The 18510-nt window shown below is 51.6% G+C and overlaps 1 protein-coding gene across 1 annotated transcript in view; it reads left to right on the forward strand.

Moving 5' to 3' along the window:
* The first annotated feature begins 789 nt into the window (after window positions 1–789).
* Window positions 790–18510, forward strand: part of SORL1 (sortilin related receptor 1) — a 156561-nt gene continuing 138840 nt past the window's right edge. The window contains exons 1-2 of the mRNA XM_072822405.1: window positions 790–1059; window positions 16243–16359. Coding sequence (XP_072678506.1) covers window positions 805–1059; window positions 16243–16359 — 372 coding nt within the window. The 5' untranslated portion in view covers window positions 790–804. The remainder of the gene's footprint in view (window positions 1060–16242; window positions 16360–18510) is intronic.

Here is an 18510-nt window from a genome sequence, read left to right on the forward strand (position 1 = left end):
TGGAGGCTCACAGACCCGCCACTGAGCTGGGTCACTACGCACAGGGATTCAGGCGTGCAAGGATGTAGAAGTGTGCACTTGTCCAGGCACGCGAAGCCCCTGGTCAGGGGAGCCCTTGCTGCCGCTTGCTGCCTCCGTGCGGGGCGCACGTCGACTGTGCTCGCGGCGCGGGCAGCTCGGCCCGATGGAGGATAGTTTTCGGCTGCGGCCGCTGCAAATAGGTTTTGGTGCCCGGGAGGGTAGTGGGGACCCTGCGAGCCTCACAATGGGGCGGGCTCATCGGGACTCTAGTTTGCCCGCTGCCGTGTTCCGCGTGCTCGGAGCTAATTTTCTTTGGCTCTGGGCTCTCGGTCGGAGGTGGGGGTGCGGCGGGGGCCGCGGGGGGTGGGGGTGGGGGTGCGGCCGGCCCCGGCCCCGCCGCGGTGGAGGAGGCAACCGCCGCAGCACCCCGGCCGGCGCCTGCCCGCGCCCCCGCGCCCCCGCACCCCCGCGCCCCCGCACCCCCGCGCCCCCGCAGCCCCGCGCCCCTGCACCCGCGCGGGCGCGCGCTGCCTTGACTTCCCCAGCCCCGCCGAGGCCGCCGAGCGCGGAAAGTGCGCGCAGGGGCCGCGGCTGCGGGCGGCACACGTGACGGCGCCGAGCGGCGCGGGCCGCGGCGGGGCGGGGGCGGGGCGGGGCGGGGGCTCGGGGAGCCCCGGGAGCCCCGGGAGCGGCGCGCGCGGCCCCGGCCCAGCCGCCCGCCCGGCCTCGCGCTGCACATTCTCTCCTGGCGGCGGCGCCACCCGCGGCCGCGTTCGCCCGAACATGGCGACACGGAGCAGCAGGAGGGAGTCGCGACTCCCCTTCCTCCTCGCCCTGGTCGCGCTGCTGCCGCCCGGGGCCGTGTGCGCGGCGGGGGCGCAGACGCTGCTCGGCGGCCGCGCGCCCCTGCCCCAGGAGCGGGGCGTCCGCGTGCTGCGGGGCGAGGCGCGCGGGGGGCCGCGGGGGGCGGCCGAGGCGCCGCCGCGGAGGAGACGGAGCGCCGCCCTGCAGCCCGAGCCCCTCCAGGTGTACGGACAGGTGAGCGCCGCCCCCGCGCCCCCTCCCCGCGCCGCCCCGGGCCCGCACCCCTCCTCCGCGGCCGCCCCCCAGGCGCAGCCTCCGCTGGGGACTTCGGCGCGCATTCGTGTTGTTGTTGTTGTTTGTTTGCTTTGCTCCCCCCCAACCCCCCATCCCAGGAGCACGACCGTCCGCACTTGCATCGATTGCATCGATCTTTCCTCCTTCCTGTCGCCTTTAGCCCGCGCCTTGCAGGGAACTCGCGGGGCGCGAGTGCCCGCTCCCCCAGGGTGTGTGCACGCCCGGGTGGTTTCCAGCAGGTAGAGGAGGAGTGCGGCTTCCTTTTCACATGTGGATGGGAAACCGGGTTGCTTTGGTGTAGCGTCCGTTGGCGGTGGAGGCGAGCACCCTGCAGTCGCAGGACTTGCACAGAGCAGTAAGGGGCGGGGGTGCCCCTGCTTATTACCATTTTGAAGCTCAGTGAAGGTGGGCAGACCTGAAGGCAGGGCTGCCTTGGTCTGGCCAGAGCAAGAGGGGTGTGTGTGTGTGTGTGTGTGTGTGTGTGTGTTGGGGGGGGGGAGAGGATGTCTATCCATTTCACCATCCCCCTCTGAGCTACTGACTTTATTCTCGGACAAGAATATTAACTCTTGGCACTTAGGGATTTGAAAGACGGCAAGAATTTGGTGGGCATTGTTATTCAGAAAGTGATTTATTTCCGACCAGGCAACGGGTCCAATAGATCATCAGTAACATGAATTTCACTTTTACGGCCAGGCTTAACTGCTGCGGATAGCACACCGGGTCTGTGGGCTGGTATCAGCGTTGGCAAAATTAATTTGACCGTGTTCCTGCCTCGTGAGACTCCTAGCGCTGTGGTTAAGATGGACCTCAGCAAAACTAGGAGGTCAGGTGAGGTAGGAAAAGTGGGACCAGAGGAGATGGTAAATTGAACGATTTCTATCTAGAGTCAGAATGTTCCGATTTGAAGCAGAAGTTAAAAAGCTTAGTCTGAATTCTGCTCTTCACTGATTTTCTTTAGCCATTTCTTCAGGAAACACACAGTTAAATATGCAACCCTTGGAGCCAGGAAGGACCTCATAAGGCATCTCACCGGTTGTGCCATTTTGCTGATGAAAAAAAAAAAAAAAAAAACGCAGGCTGGGAAAGGTGAAGTGACTAGCCCAAGGTCACGTGGGGCAAGCTTGCGCGCTGTTTAGTTTTGTTGGCATTGTCTCAGTGACCTTTGGGTGATCACATAGTTGCCCTCCCTTTATACAATGTTCCCTAAATAACTCCTTTCTGGAATAAAACGTATATGGCTGTAAAAGGGGGTAGGGATGATGGCAAGTGGGTGGGAGCATTTGACTTGCATCTACTGTCTGGCCCCGGGATAAGAGCGTGTGCCAAAGGGGCATGTAACTGCTGTGGGCAAGGGCTGCTGGAGCCTGTCTGCTCCGTGTGTTTGTGGGTCCCGACCTTCTTCCCCCTCCACCCTCGCCTGAGACTTCTTTTTTTATGTGGAAAAGAAGACAGTAAGGTCCTTGCTCTCAACCGGCACAGCACCATCCTGACGTTGGCTAGGGGAGGGAAGAAGAGAGACTGCCTTCTTCATGGAGTCTTTCCTGCCACCCAGCTCTGCTGTGGGCTTGAATCAGCTCTTGGGGGGCAGTGGGGGGGACTGGGAGTAGGGAGGGCTGGGAGTCCCTTCTCCCTGGAGTTCAGGTCCCCGGCAGCTATAGTTTTGGCTGAGGGAAGAGCATCCCTCAAGATGGGAAAAAAAGATGAAAAAGATGAATTTAGGTACCATTTCTTCCATGGGCTTGGTTTGGGAGGGCTCCTGGGGCCTTGGGGCAAGAAAAAGACGAACTGTGTTCTCATTGAGAAGGACCCCCAAACCCTTGGCTTTTCTGTTTCTGAGGCAGCCGGATTGAGTTTGGTTCAGCTGAAGGATGGAGAGCTATAGCAGTCGAACTCATAAAGAGGAATTGCTACCAAGGGTGAAGGCCCAGGGCAGTGTTTTCTCTGAGGCCCTGAGGTTAATAAAAGTGGGATTAACTTGGATCTTTAAGGATCTCAGCTAGATAGAAGGAAGAACTTCCTGGTACTGGGCTCCCTGCCACAAGCATCTCTGACACAGCCCCTTTAGGCTGCGAGCGCAGGAATTGGAGGCTGAAGGTGTTTGGCGCGCCCTTCTTGGAGCTCTGGAGTAACTCATCTATTTGGAATGACCTTTCTAGCCAGGGTGACCATTTGCCTCTGTTTTCCCCCCGGACAGACCTAGTTTGTAAGTTGTCCCTGCTGGTTATAAAAGTGCTTGCCTTGCTCTCAAGGGTCAGGATGCGGACTATGAATGATATGGCCATTCTGCTTCTAGCTCTAAGCCAAGTTCCATTTCATCCCCCGCACCCCCCCCACCCCTATAACTTTTCAACCTAAGGAATTGCATGTTCCCCCATAGTATCACTGGAATCGAGTGTGGTTCTAAGTACAGACGGGCATGCAAATGAGGGAGAGTGGGGAATACTTCATCCCTGCTTTCGGAAAGTTGAACAAGTTAAGGAGTAGATAAAGTCGATGCAGATAAAGATACGTACGTGACCTGGACAGGAGCAAATACACACGGACACAGTAAAGCAGCTGCAGCGCTACAGTCGAGCGTTAGTGGGTTGTGGGATATGGGAAGGGCTGGGAGATGGAGGCAGAAGGTCAGTGGGCTCAGACGCTCTGCAGCTTCTTGCCCTCTGACCTTTGAGTGAGGTTAAGAGGATGCCTGGCAACACAGATTAGGGCTGGAAGCTGAAGCTGCCTGCCTGACCTGAGAAGCTGCAGGGGCGACGTTAAGGCCACTAGCTTCGGGGAAAAGGAGCCAGGAGGGCTTTTGCAGGGAGATACCTACCTGCAGCTGAGAAGGAGCCCCGTGGTGGCATATCGGTTCTTTTTCTTTGGCTCCACTAACCTACAGAGTAAACTAGGCCTGGTTCTTGTGATCCTATTCATCCTCATGTTCTCTCTCTTTTTTTTTTTTTTAAAGATTTTATTTATTTATTCATGAAAGACACAGAGAAAGAGAGGCAGAGACAGACAGAGGGAGAAGCAGGCTCCATGCAGGGAGCCTGACACGGGACTCGATCCCAAGATCCTTGGATCACGACCTGAGCCAAAGGCAGATGCTCACCCACTGAGCCACCCGGGGGTCCCCAGCCTCATGTTCTCTAACGTGGGAGACTGGTTTCTGCCACGATTCCTTCCGGGCACGTTTGTAATGATAAAGTCCAGTGATAGCCCGGAAAACAAGCTGCTCTCAGAGATTAGGACTTTTCCATCCAAGGTCAGAGTTTAGAAGTTGAGCCCCTTCTCAAAGAGGCCAGGCCACAAAGGGGGATTCCCTAATTCTTGCCACACTTGAGTTTCTTCCTGACTTGCTGTCTGCTCCGTGCGTCTGTATCATCACGCTTGCTTTTCCTCTGCCTGAGATGGTCTTCCCCCACTCCCGTCTTTGCTTGCAGAACCCCAGTTCCGGTCTTCAGCATCCAGAGAACACCTCGTGGTATTCCCAGGCTCCAGGGGGAAGAGTTCTATTGAGCTTGGTTACAGCACTAACAGCCTTGTGTTATTATAATTGCTTGTTTGTCTCATCTCCCTGTTTGCTCCTTGAGGGCATGGATCAAGCTTTCTCTTCTCTGTGACTGGCACTTGGGAGGCCCTTAATGAATATTTGTGGACCGACTGCCCACTTGGAAGAAGGGAAGCCTGGAGGGTGGGAAGCACATCCAAGTTACAGAAAAGGTATTTATAAGGAGGACCATGGTGAGCCCACAGACCGAGAGTGAAAATGAGTTGGCTCTCTCGGTGGTGAAGGGGAGTGGAATCCTGATGTTGCTGTGCTGTCTTGGGGGTTATTTTGAATAAAGAACCGGGATTCTCTGGTACAGAATCCTCCCTTTTGGGGCTATCATGGTATTGCTAATGGTATTGTTTTGGGGAGAAATCCTTTGGAATGAAGCGCAAAGCCTAACAGGATTTACAGGTTTATTTTCCTTCCAATGAGCTCTCTCTTCATAATTCCTGCTTTTTAGAGGCCAGGGCGTATTCAGTGTCCTGATTTGAGACAGAAAATAAAGTGTCTGTTACAGCACAGGGGCCTGGGACAAAGAGCCTCCTTTGGGGGGTGGAATACTGTGTAGCTTTAGATCTCTTTCGAGTAGATTCTTGCATGATACACTTGCTTGGGAAAGAATTGGCTGGTTGATTCTGAAGTTGGGATGCTTGACCTGTCTGCTTCCAGAAGATGAGAAGGCAAAGCATTTGCTGTTTCACATCGGCTCCTGTGTTGGTGAAGAGTTGCCTGGTGTGTTGGGTTGGCCGGTGAAGGACGTGACCTTGAAAAACTTCCTGGTTCCACTTGGCATCTCTTCTTACCGTGTGCTGCTCCTTGCTCGGTCTCTGGCTACCGTTCAGTTCGTTGAGAGTTTGTTGAGAGCTTGTACGTCTTGGGACAGGGTGGCCAGAGGCTGCCAGAGGTGGAAGGACTGGGAGGAGAAGGGGACGGAGGAGGGGTGAGGAGATGGGAGACGTAAACAGACGAAATGAAGAGCCATCCCATGTGTTTATTTAGCCTTCAGCGGGCAATACATGTTTATAAGATAAAATTTGTACAAGAGTATCAGGAGAAGCAAATTTCCCTTCCTCTCTAGTCCCCTGTTTATGCTCTCTTTTCGGTTGGCAACCACTCTCCTCCGTGTTTCTGTATGTTTTTCCAGAACGTTCTCTGCATATACGGCATAGATGTACAGAAAATTTGGGATTTGTGATATCAGGGGCTTTCTGTTATCCATAGCCCATATACCATGAATAATGACCTTAACAAAATGTATTTATGGCATATGACTGTCAAAAGGTAGGGAGTTACCTGAAGCGTGTCTGAACGTAAGTGTCTGAACGTAAGATAGACTGTTACGTTTCCTCTAGGCCACGTGAAAAGAAGACTCACTCCCCTTGCACTCTGAGGTCACCTGCAGGCCAGGAGAGTGACACTGAAGCCCTGGTTTCTAGGCAGGCTGCTGGAGAGAGCACAGCTCCCTAGAGATGGACAGCCCAGGTTTGTGAGAATGCCAGAACATAGAGACCACGGATCTTGGTTTTAATTCATGTTCTTTTCGAGAATGTTTTCTTTATGTTCTGTAAGATGAAGTTAATGGTATGTTTAATAAATTGCTTTGAGACCTGGGATCCAGGAGACAGATCCTGATGGCAGCTAACATCCCAAAGCAAAAGACAGATGTCGTCGGGGCATTGCATTGTCATATTTTGGTCTGTTCCTCCTTAGAGAGGACAGCTGTCTTTGTGTTGTCATTGTTTAATCCCAGAGCCGGAGATAGATGGAGCCTGCCGTGTCCTGTCCACTGTAATGGACAGACTGGAACATTCCACTAATCTGGAGAAGAGGTTAATCCCAAAAGTAATAACCTGTTTACCTTTGCTGTGTATTTATTTAGGCTTTTTACGAATGTGCCCATTTACCTGTTTACCTTCCCAATTAAATCTTGCTTAGGTGAATATTAAAAATGAGTTTGCATTCTTCGAGGAGCTGATCTGTGAAATGGCTGGCATAAATGTGTTCAGGGAAAGCCAGTTTGGCGTTTAGAATTTTCGACAATGATTCAAATGCGGATAACCGAGAGTTCACTGCACAGAGATAGATTCGAGTTAAAGTACTATGCCAACTTTTCCCTCCACTTTTAAAGATTTTGTTGTGATGGAAGGTGTAAGGGGAGCTCGCTTCATTTTGGTTTAAATATTTGAGGATTAGTATTTCTTCAGAAGTGGTCTGGGCTGCTAAGGGTAAGGCATTCTCCTTGTTGAGCACAGAACCTTCCATGTATTCTCTAGCTACACCCAAATCCATTGGCACAGGGCATATTCAGTCTAGCCACGTAGATGCAAAAATCAATTTCCCTCAGTTTAAAATGAGCCACAGTTAATTTCGACCTAATTTATTGGTTTATCGACCTGTGGACCTAGGGCCTTCGAAGAAGTGGCATGGGCAGCCTTCTAGCATTGAAGTGGCTGATAATGCTATAAATCAGAGAAGGCAGGGTTGGTGGTTGCTCAGCATCAAGATTTGGGTCGTCTCCTACCTTATTGTGAGACCTTCACCTTTTTATTATCACATGTGGAATGCTTTGTGCATTTTGGGATGGGTCTCATAAAAATAGGGCTTCATAATCATCAGGACCGCAGTGGGGAGTTAAAAATAAGCACAATGTTCTGTTAACCACTGAGTCATTGTTAATAAGAACAGTGACATCCACGACCATATCACATTTGCCAGCCTAGAGCCAGAAGATCCTGTCTTCCTGGGCTCGTGGTGGATCTTCTGACACAGCTCCTTGATAGCTCTTTCTACGATGCCAGAGATGTTCTGTATCTGTGTGGTCCCACGTGCGTGTCGACCAACATATACAGTGATGGAAGACTTGAAATGTGGCTGGTATGATCAAAGAATTGAATTTATTTTCTTTCACTTAATTTTAATCAACTTAAATTTAAGTTGAGATGGCCACATGTGGCCCTTGGCTATGGTATGGAAGGCCTAACTTCAATGGGTGTCGGGAAGCCTGCTTTTCCCCATGCTGGGCAACCTCCCCATCACCCAAGAGAGATGCTGTATTTACAGCAAAGGCCTGCGTTTGATCCCACTACAGACGGCCAGGGGCAAAGCAGGAGTTGAGGACTGTAGTCTAAAGCCAGGTGTCGGTGGCCGTGGACTGTCAGGTTGGGTGTTGGGAGACAGCGGCCCCTCTTTCCTAGGTTGGAAGGCATCAGTGACCCTGGAGGGTACAGTAGGTGCAGTGGTTGGGAGGGCGGTGGGCTTCATGGTTGCCTCCTTCCATCAATCACTTGGGTGATGAAGGCTGACCTCTGTGCCTTCACTTTTTTTTTTTTTTTTTAAGATTTTATTTATTTATTTGGCAGAGAGAGAAAGAGTGAGAGAGCCCAAGCAGGGGGAATGGTAGGGAGTCCAATGCAGGGCTCGATCCCAGGACCCTGAGATCATGACCTGAGTGTTAGGCAGATGCCTAACCGGCTGAGCCACCCAGGTGCCCGGGTGCCTTCTCTTTGCAGATGGCCTTGCATGCACAGCTCCCTTGCACCAACCAGGCTTTGCTGGGGTGCTGAGCAGATCCCTCCACATCTGTTGAGCAGTGAAAGATGTAAACGATGTCTCAGCAGCGGAGCCATCTCCTCCCTGGCCCTGCCCTCTGCTTCCTGTGCGCTTACTGACTTACCTCGACGGAGCTGGGTCTGTCTTTCATCCCTGTGACCCTGCAGGCTGGCATGAAGACAGACAGCACGGGGCGTGTGGTCTTCATCACTGCACGGAGCCCCCTTTCCTGGCCGGCCCCCTAACTTAGCATGCCACTGCTGTTGCTGCTGCTGCAAGCTCTTGGCTCGGAAAATCGGGACCCTTCACGATGATTTATCTCCAGTCCCCTGAATTAGATTAAAAACACAGCTACGAATTCTCAGAAAGGCAGGCTGATGTGATTATGTCCCAAATCCGAGTGGCAGACAAGGGCAGTAAGAAGATGTACTTATATCGTAGGCGTTTTGTGTTTTGTGCCGCGTGGGGGCCAACATGCTGTGTGTTATTCAACCCACCCTCTTTGTTGGGGCTCGAAATGAAGAAAGTGAGTAATGTTGCTTCTGTTACTTCGAAAAGAGACCAGCCTGCTCAGTAGGAACATTCGTTCCCAAATGACTATGGATCTAAGAGGGGAAGAGGGCTAGGGTCATTCTTAAGTAAAATAGATGTGGGTTTGAGCCAGTGAGTGGGTCCTGAGTTGGGAGTTTAGTTGGTACTGGGCTGGGATCCCTTTTACTCCAGTGGGCTGGGGAGCTGAGTGGTGTCATGATGCACTTGAACTCCTAGGAGACCTCTGTCCAGAAGAAATTGGGAAAAGCCAGGATGGTCTCACCTGGACAATGACCTTGGAGGGCTGGGGTTCAAAGTGGCCTTGGGTAAAAGGCTCTTTAGAGGCCATCATTGTGGATGCTCGAATGCGTGCCTATGAGATGGGCTGTGGATGGGGTCCAGGTCCAGATAGTAGAGGATCCTGTTGCTCGTTAGCCCGGGGGATGCAGGCATAGATGACAGTTCCCTGAAGGTCTGCCTGTGGGACCTGGGAAGGAAGGCCAATGCTGACCTGCCCAGGGATCCCTGCAGAGGAACCCAGTGAAGACAGGGAGTGGGGACAGAGTGGAGGTGGGCGAGAGGCCTGGAGACTGCGGGAGTGTTTGGGGAGCCTCAGAGAGTTTGAAACCTGTGCTCTGTTGTTTGTGTCACAGGATACCAGGCCCCTATGCCTTACCTCTTCTGGCATACTTAGGCCTCTAAAGTTCTCTCACTGAGAGAAGTTTTAGAAAAAAATCTTGCAGTTAACTGTGCACATGGCTGGCTGGTCGGGCATAGTGTAGGGCTGCTGCTAGTGATGGGAGGGCTGTCGCAGAAACAAGGCCTTGAATCTTCAGAGACAGATGGAGGCCTGTGGACTCGGACAGGGTGAAAGGCCTGTCTGCTCTGAGCTGGGGGCGTTGAGCTAGCAGGGAGGTACCTGGTGGTGGTGGTGGGGGGACGTGCTTCCAGCGGGCACCTTCCCTCCTGCAGCTCAGAAGGCATCTCACATCACTGGGGAGTCAGCGTGCTGTTGGGTGGGGTGTGTTCTGCTCTCCATAGCTTCCCTCAGTGTGGTACAGAAGCCACCGGTAAGGTGAGGGCTTGATGCAGGATTTAAATGTGTTTCTTTGGTACAAGAAAAGTGCTAGAAATCAGTGCCACCTGTGCATCGGAGCCTCGGGGACCCCAGGTTTCTGAGCTCGGCTCTGCAGTGGGGAAGACTGCCTGGATGCCACTCTTGGCCGTGGGTTCTGAGCTAGACTCAGGCGGGCCGTGTTTTTGTCATTTTAAGTATTCGGGGTCCAGATAGTAGAGACCAAGACTCCAACCCAGGCCTCTGACTTATCTCTGTTCTCCTTTGGTATATTTGCCCCTTGTAAGTACTGCCGTGAAAGTTTCACTGTCAGCCAGGGATCCATAGCCTGTTTGCTGTGAACTCTCTTTTCTCCCTTTAAAACCTAGAGATCTCCTATAGTTCTACCCTCCTCTTGGCTCTCCTGGCTAACTGATTTTCTTATAGCTTTTCAGATATGACAGTCCCCTTTCCCCAGTGTCTCCCTGGCTTTTGCTCTGCTCTGCCCTGGGTCCAGACCTTTCCCCCTAACTCCTCCCCCTTTATCCTGTGTGGTACCTGCTGTAGGTCATGTCTTCAGTCTTTGGGGCAATCACACCCTCTCCCCCACATGAGGTTATGCCCCTGCCCCCAGAAATCCTGTTTCCTAACACCTAGCGTGATGTCTGCTATAGAGTAAGTGCTCAATAAAGATTTATGAATGAACGAGGCGGGGGTGGGGGTGTGGGTGCTATTTATGGCGATGCTGCAGACCCAAAGAAGAAGAGCAAGGAAAGTGCATATTGTGGAGTTATCCTAAAAAGCTCTTGGAAATGGCTTGGGTTTATAGGTGAGTCCCCATTTGAGGCTAAGCCTAGCTCAGGTGCGCAGCAGCCAGGTAACGAATTCCAGTTTGAGGCTTGCCATAGCCTCCGCCTGTATGCCCAGCTCTGGGGTCCCGTGGAATAGCACCTCTGACTCATTCTGTGCCCTTACCCTAGTTTGCAAAATGTAGAAGTTGGTTTAGATGTTCTCCTTCTGGCCTGGTATTTTCTTTTTTTTAGTTACTTACCAGGTAGTAAATTAGGGGGTGATTATTTTCATGACAGATTGTTCACAGGTTCTTTTTCATAGGAAGCCCTCCCAGAATAACAAAGCGGCTGTTTGCTAAATGACAAAGTGGGGTTCACCAGGAGGTGGTGCCACACCTAGAGGTCAGGGGTGGCTAGACGCTGCTTGCCGAGGATTGATCAGAAATAAAGGTAAATCTCTGAACTGGTACTGTAAGTCAGTGAAAATATGATCACCCTTTTGGCGGAGAGAAAGCAAAAGACATCTACCTACCTACCTGCCTATCTACCTACCTACCTGCCTTCTAAAGAGAGCTCATGACTACAGTTAAGGCGATGATGGGGAAATGCTGTTTTTTCATCCACGATCATTCTCTCTTTGTTTGCTCATCTGTGAAATGGGCAGCCTGAATTTCTCAGCAGGGTAGTTCCTGAGTTCCGTGGGTGAAGCATCTTGAGCAAACTTGCGTCAAATGCATGAGCGGACACATTCCCTGAGCAGGGGCTGTCTGCAGGGAGTCCATAAACTAGATTCCAGCTCTCCTTCAGAGGTGGAGCGCCCAGGGAGGATAATGAGCTTGCTATATATAGTGAGGACACTGTCCTGAACGGGGACACGGAGGGGGCCGTCTGCATACCTAGCATTTAGGTCATGCAAATGGATGGTCTGAGAAAACCTTGTTATTCTTGGACCTCGGGAGTCTGTCTTTGGTTTCCTGAGGCCAGTCCTGAAGTTCAGGGGATTCAGCAGCCACCTCTGTCCTCGAAATTGAAGGACAGGGTATTTGTTTTATACTTCTCTGCAGAATTTTAAAAATGCTGTTTCGCATTTCACTGCTAGCGAGGCAGAGGAAAGAACCAGACTGCCTTGTTTGTCCTCCTCGTCCTGCGTTCTGGGGAGAAGCTGTGCAGGAGTGGTGAGGACCACAGGCTGTGGGTGTCTAGGACATCCTGGTCTTTGGGGTTTGACCGATTTGCAGGAGGTAACAGCAGAAGAAATGAATGGGGATGAGGTGAGCCTGTTCCATTAAGGCCCCCATCCTCCTGCATAAGCCTCAATGGGTATATAGATTTTGACGGTTCTGTTGTATTTATCTTATCACCGGTCAGACTTGCAACACTGATTTCCCCCAGAAGCGCTCTGTGTACCCTTGACGGTGGGGGTGGGTGGAGAGAAATTATTTAAGAGCCTCAGAGTGCCTGGCACCTAGTAGTCCTCAGTGCCTTCATCAGTAAGTGAATGCATGAGCAATCAGTACCTCCATACAACAAGCAATTTATTTGTCCTCCCTTCTATTTATAACGACCCAGAGCTTGGGGCTTGGGTGGCAGCAGATTCTTTTTCTCACTCTGAATAATAAGGCAAATCATTTAACCTCTTTGGAACGCCGGGGCGTGCTGGGGGTGGAGGGTGGGCTGAGCGACAGCGTGGGGGTGGCGTGGACCGTGTGGGGGTGGTGACGACTGTTGTGAGCTGGAAGTGGATGCCCGCCCGGAGCCTGTGGCCGTTCCTCCAGCCAGAGGGGCCAGGGACCAGCGAGCAGGGACCAGGAGGCCTGTGGGGATGCCGTGGCTCTGCAGATGCCGTTGACAGTGCTTTGAAGGATTGCTTTGGCCGGAGACCTACTCCTCAGCCTGCCTCCTCTATGACTCATTCTGGCTGCATATTTTGGTAGCAGGAAAGATCGAGATGAGATGAACGAAGCATTTCTTAAGAGTGGGAGCTCTTAGGTATTAGATCAGCACTGCAGATGTATGATGTTCTTTACAGGTCACAGATACAGGCTTTCTTTCTTTTTTTTTTTTTTTAATTATTGAGATGAAATTCACGTGGCATTAACCCTGTTCGAGTGACCGATGGCGTGGCATGTGGTGCTTTCACAGTGTTCTGCAATCACGACCCCTGCCTAGATCCATCACTCTAAAATAAAACCCCCGACCTGTGAGATGATTACTCCCGATGTCCCTTGCCCCCCAGCCCCTGGCACCCACCAATCTGCTTTCTATCTGTATGGATTTACTTATTCTGTGTCTTCCATGTAAATGGGATCATGCAACACGGTGACCTTTTGTGTCTGGCTTCTCTCAGTAGCAGAGTAGTTTTGAGGTTTGTTCACGTGGTGGCATAGATCAGATCGTAGGGTTTTAACAACTCTCCCAAATACCCGAAGACAGCCTCTCCCCAAACTACCACCAGTCTGATCCCAGAGACTGCCAGTAGGAAAGGGAATGGACTAGATCCATCGCTCCCAGATAAGCTGCATTATGGACACCTGGAGCGTCTCTCTTAAAAATATGAGTTCCTGGGCCCCAGGCAGAGAAGGACCTGCGTCAGTAGGTCTGGGGCGATTCTGTTATCTGGGTTGGGGAGCCCCAGACTGGGTGACCCCCCGCCCCCGCCCAGGGCATTAATGACCTGCCTGCAAGCCTAGCCGAGGCCTCAGGTACCTCCCAGACACTATTGGTTGTTTATGGCGCAGTTTCTGTGCACGGGGATTTCTGTGGCATGCGATTTTTCTCTGCCTTCTGAGGGGAGGCATCAGGCCCCTGCCTGCTTGCTTTTATGGCTCCGATTAACTGGGTTTCGTTTATCAAGCCTTTTTTTAAATTTTTATTTTATTTTTTAAGGTGTTTCACCAAGCCTGCCTTCAGCTTCCTTTGTAAGAAAGCCCTTGGACGTTCTGATGCTTGTCCTTTGCGCTGCCCTCACCCCTTCACCTCTGTTAGGATTGGTTGAGGGGCTTCATAAATCTCACGTCCTTTGAGGAGAAACACTTCAGCAAGTAGCATTGAGACCTCTTTCCCACTCTCATCACCGGAGGCTTTGTAACCTGTTCAGAGTGTGATTTGATTGTCACCTGTCAGGGGGACCGATCTGAGGTTGCCCGAGTAGAATACTCGGGGAACTCGGGCAGTTCTTCAGGTGATGAATCCTTTATCGTATCAATGTTTGCATATGTTCGCTATTTATCCCCCTCTGGTCCTAAGGGTGAGAACGTTTTTGGAGGGGAAAGACTTTTAGCCTGACTTCCCGGGACACTTGTGCTATGGGGCTTCTGATTTGTAGATGCCTCTAGATTCTTCCCAGAAACGTGAGCTGGAGGGGGAGAGGTGGGAGGACAGGAAGGCTGGAGTAAGGCATCGTCAGTGGCTGGTGGAGATTCCCTTCGCTGCTTCTCCCCGGTAGCATCCTGGGTTACATGATTTCCTTATTTCTATTTTTCGTTTGTACTTCTCTCTTGATGGATGCGCGCCTGGACTCCTCTCTGGGAACAAGAAAGAAATTTTTCTGAAAAACACCGGAGGCCTTTTTCTTTACAGAGGTCTCCTTTCAGATAGTTTTCCAAAAGCATTTGGATCCTGATCAAAATAAATGCAGGCACGTAAGAGCCGAAGCAGAGTAGTTAAGGATTAGCTCCTTTGTCGTCTTGTCTGCCAAGTTGGTGGCACAGGTGTTTCCCTTCTCCCTTATGACATCTGAGAGCACCCCAGGGAGGGGGTGGGGAATGTCGGGGCGGTGGGTGGCAGGGTGAGGAACAGAAAGGAGGTGTGGGGAGGGTTTTCTGCTGCAGAGCCTCCATAGGCAGGCAGCTCAGAGGGCACATCAGCTCAGGAGGTGAGGCCGGTGGGAGGATTCGCAGGTGGGATTGTGCAGAGGCTCCCCGGAGCCCAGAAGCTTGACGTCCTTCTGCATGTGCCCTGGACAGCTGAGGTTGGAGAGGCTTCTCCCAGACACCGCTCAGCAAGAGGGAGAGTGCACACTCCTGGTTTCTGGGGGGACTTTGTCCTGCTGCTGATGGCTAATAGCAGCGCTTGGAATTGTTAGTCTGGTCATCGGTTTGCTCTTCATACAGAGAGGGTGAAATGTTAGCTCAGGGCCTCTGAGATGCCAGCCCTCAAACTGTCCACCTACGTCGGGCGAAAGAGGAAAAAATAAAAGGAATGGAGTTGGCTTTTCAAAAAGCAAAACTGTCTAAAAGAACCATCGTCTTTTATTCCGACATAGATCCTCATTCAGCTTTTGGTGTTAAATGATCCTTTCTCACAATAATAATGGTGGTTGTGGTGGTCCTATTGCTTAGGAGGACTAGCTGTGTAACGGACAGGTCCCAGAACTGGGCTCAGTGGTGTAAAGGTCTCCCTCCCAATTGTGAGGAGCTGAAAGCAAGTGTTACTGGTTAGGGGATGGCTTTCTTTCTTTCTTTCTTTTTTTTTTTTTTTTTTTAAGATTTTATTTATTTATTCATTAGAGACACACACACACACACACACACACACACAGAGGCAGAGACACAGGCAGAGGGAAAAGCAGGCTCCATGCAGGGAGCCTGACGTGGGACTCGATCCCAGGTCTCCAGGATCAGGCCCTGGGCCGAAGGCAACACTAAATTGCTGAGCCACCCGGGCTGCCCAGGGATGGCTTTCTCACTGAGGACGGGGGTACCTTCCTTCTTGTGGTTCTCCTCTCTCCTGGGACCCTGGAGCCCTGAGTAGAGCCTGCATTGGAGAAGAACTGGCAGGGGCTGGAGCTGGTTCCCACCTTCCCTCACGTTCGTGGACAGAACTCAGTCCCAGGCTGCACCCACCGTAAGGCAGCCTGGGCACGAGTCTACTGGGTCCTCAGGGAGCAGAGGAAACCGGTCCAGAGAACAGTAGGTCAGGCTGTGACACAGTGGCGGCTCTTTTGGTTATTGTCTTTACCTGGTGAAATAGACTTGGCCAACCAATCCGCTGTTGGCCTTTCTAATTTATTTTCATCTTGCCGGTTTACAAAACCCAGAAGTCTGGGAACGACTGTGAGCAATAATCCAAAGGTCATTTTCTGTGGTGTCCTGGAAGGTATTTCCTTACTTGGGGCACTTCAAAACTAATGAAATAAAACTCTGCCCATGATTTTTTTTTTCCTTTTGTTCCTCCTTGTTAGGGGCTCGGGATGAGCCATGTCACCTGTCGGCTAGACAGAGCACCAGTTTGAACGGGGGTTTGAAAGCGTGTGGTCTTTCTGGCCTGTGCACTTTTTCTGAATGAGGAAGATGTGTCACTGTTTTGGTTTTAAGCCTTGGGAGGTGCATGTCCCATATACACATTATAGGGATGAAAATAACCAGCGATTGGTGATGCAAAAGACAAGAATAAAGTCATTGGTTATGCAGAGAGAGCCTGAGAAGATTTTTTGCAATCCGTTTATATCCAAAATAGCGGGGAATTCATGTTTCTTCTTGGTGAAGTTGTGTCTTGTGGAATCTGTGCTGGAGGAAAAATAGACCACCCTGGCCCAATGCTCCAGATCTCAGAATCTTGGCTATTTCTGAGTGATGAGGAGAGAGAGAGTCTTGCTTTGGAATATCATGGTCCTCACCCATCATGGGTCCTAACTCCTGTGTCGGTTTCATCTGTTTCAGGTGAGTCTGAATGACTCCCACAATCAGATGGTGGTACACTGGGCCGGAGAGAAAAGCAACGTGATCGTGGCCTTGGCGCGGGACAGCCTGGCACTGGCAAGACCCAGGAGCAGCGATGTAAGTACTGGGGTTGGTCTAGGCCTTCTGTGTGACCCCAGGATGCCCTCCTGGAATCTGGCAGGGTTATCATGCCAGCAAAAAAATAGCGGCTAATTGGAGAATGAATAGATGGGGGTACATTCTACAAGGAAGAGGATCTGGATCATAATAAATACTCCTTGTTTGCTGAACAGAGGGTGGTGCAGTTTTGTGAGGAGATCCACGTGATGCATGATCACTTTTGTGAAGTGATAGGGTTTGATCTGGATCGTTGCGTTTGCTCTGCAAGATGCCTGAAACGCGTTCTGGGTAGATCTGCCTGGCTGCCGCAGAGACCCATGGGACCCCTTACAGTTGGGTGGTTTCTTGAATCTGATGCAGTCTTATTCTCACTTTTTTCTTTTAAGGTTTTATTTATTCACAAGGAGAGGGAGAAGCAGGCTCCCTGCGGGGAGCCCGATGTGGGACTCAATCCCAGGACCCCGGGATCACAATCTGAGCCAAAGGCAGACGCTCAGCCACTGAGCCAACCAGGGGCCCCTATCCTCAATTTTCATGGTTGACCTTCTGTAGTGTTTAATAGTTTAGGTGCTTTGAAGATGTGAGACCAAGGGTCACAGACTCCAAGATCTGTGGGAAACCAGGTGGGTAGCGGCAGGGGAAGCTGCCTCCACATTCAAAGCAGTCTTTCTTCCACATAGGAAAGTGGTCTCTCCCATTCTTCTTGAGCTCTATGGCCTTCTGGGACAATGTGTCATTTTCCTGCTTTGGTGGAGATACAGGTTCAAGAAGCATTCACCTGTATGTAATTTGAGTGTGGTGATTGAGCCTGGTCTCTGTGTCCAACAGACACTGGGAAGGAGAAAGGACTTTGATGCTTGCGAGGGGCTGCTGTCCATCTTGACTCTGGTTGCTACATAGGGCCCAGTGGTGTTAGATCTGATTTCCGAGAGAAGCTCAGAGGTCTGGGTTTTTAGGTGAAAACTGCTGAGTCTTACCAGTTGGCAGCCAATATATAGTCTTTACAAATATCTGGTGAGCCAAGTACAATACGTACGAGGGCCAGAGCCGGTCCTTGTGTCCCAAGTGGCAGCCCCTGCTCCAGACTTCCCCTTATGGGAAGAGGAACAGCCCCGGCCTTGGGTCAGGGACTGCTGTGGTGGCAGGGTGAAGCTGCGAGCAAGGAAACACACTATAGAGCTTTGTTCATTCAACTCTGCGCTCCGGCCAGAGGAAACCCCCTGGTGGATTTGCTAGCGTGGTCACATTGGCCTGAAAGACACACTTGCGGCTCTTGGGTATGGATTTGGTCTCTGCAAGGTCCCTCTCTGTGTATCCGCTGTCTGAGTTGCCTGTGCTCTGAGGTGTGGGTGTTGGGAGGGAGCATGGGGGGCTGTTGACTAGTGGGTTCAGTGGGGCAGCCACAGGCAGAAGACAGTAGAAGGGCTACTATAATGCCCAGCTTTGTCCAGTGTGGCTGCGGAGCAGGGGCTGGTGGGAAACCACTGTCACTGACAGCCAGTTTGGATGTAGTGCTCAGGAGCAGGGCTGGACTTATTTGAGGCAGTGGCTTTGGCCTGTTTATTTATTTTTAAAGATTTTGTTTATTCATGAGAGACACACAGAGAGAGAGAGAGAGGCAGAGACCCAGGCAGAGGGAGAAGCAGGCTCCCTGCAAGGATCCTGATGTGGAACTTGATCCCAGGACCCTGGGGTTACAAACTGAGCCAAAGCAGACACTCAACCACTGAGCCACCTAGGTGTCCGTTGGCTCATTTATAAATGCGATTAGTGCAAGCACAGGTGGCAGCATATGGATGCTGTTGGTCCCATGAGGTCCATAGGCACCTGTGTCTCTACTCATCAGCAGTCACAGCCTGTACACCCGTACGTAGCTACCCTTTTTGAGCACAGGAAATTGCTATGTGCCCTACTGTGTTGAGAAATCCACCTTAGGTTTTCTTTTACACTTAAAAAATTCTTTGTCTAGATAGTTTTTTTTTTTTTTCTTAATGAGACAGGTAAAAGGCCTTAACCACTGTTTTATGGCTTTGCTGGACAAACAGGAGCCTCGAGACATTCAGTGTCCTGCCTGAGGTCACACAGCGTGGCTCATGAGAGCCGATCACGTGCCCGCTGTGTGAGGGTGCCGTGTTGCTGGCGTGACCC

The sequence above is a fragment of the Canis lupus genome, chromosome 3 (assembly GCF_048164855.1).
Source record: "Canis lupus baileyi chromosome 3, mCanLup2.hap1, whole genome shotgun sequence".
Classification (NCBI taxonomy): Eukaryota; Metazoa; Chordata; class Mammalia; order Carnivora; family Canidae; genus Canis; species Canis lupus.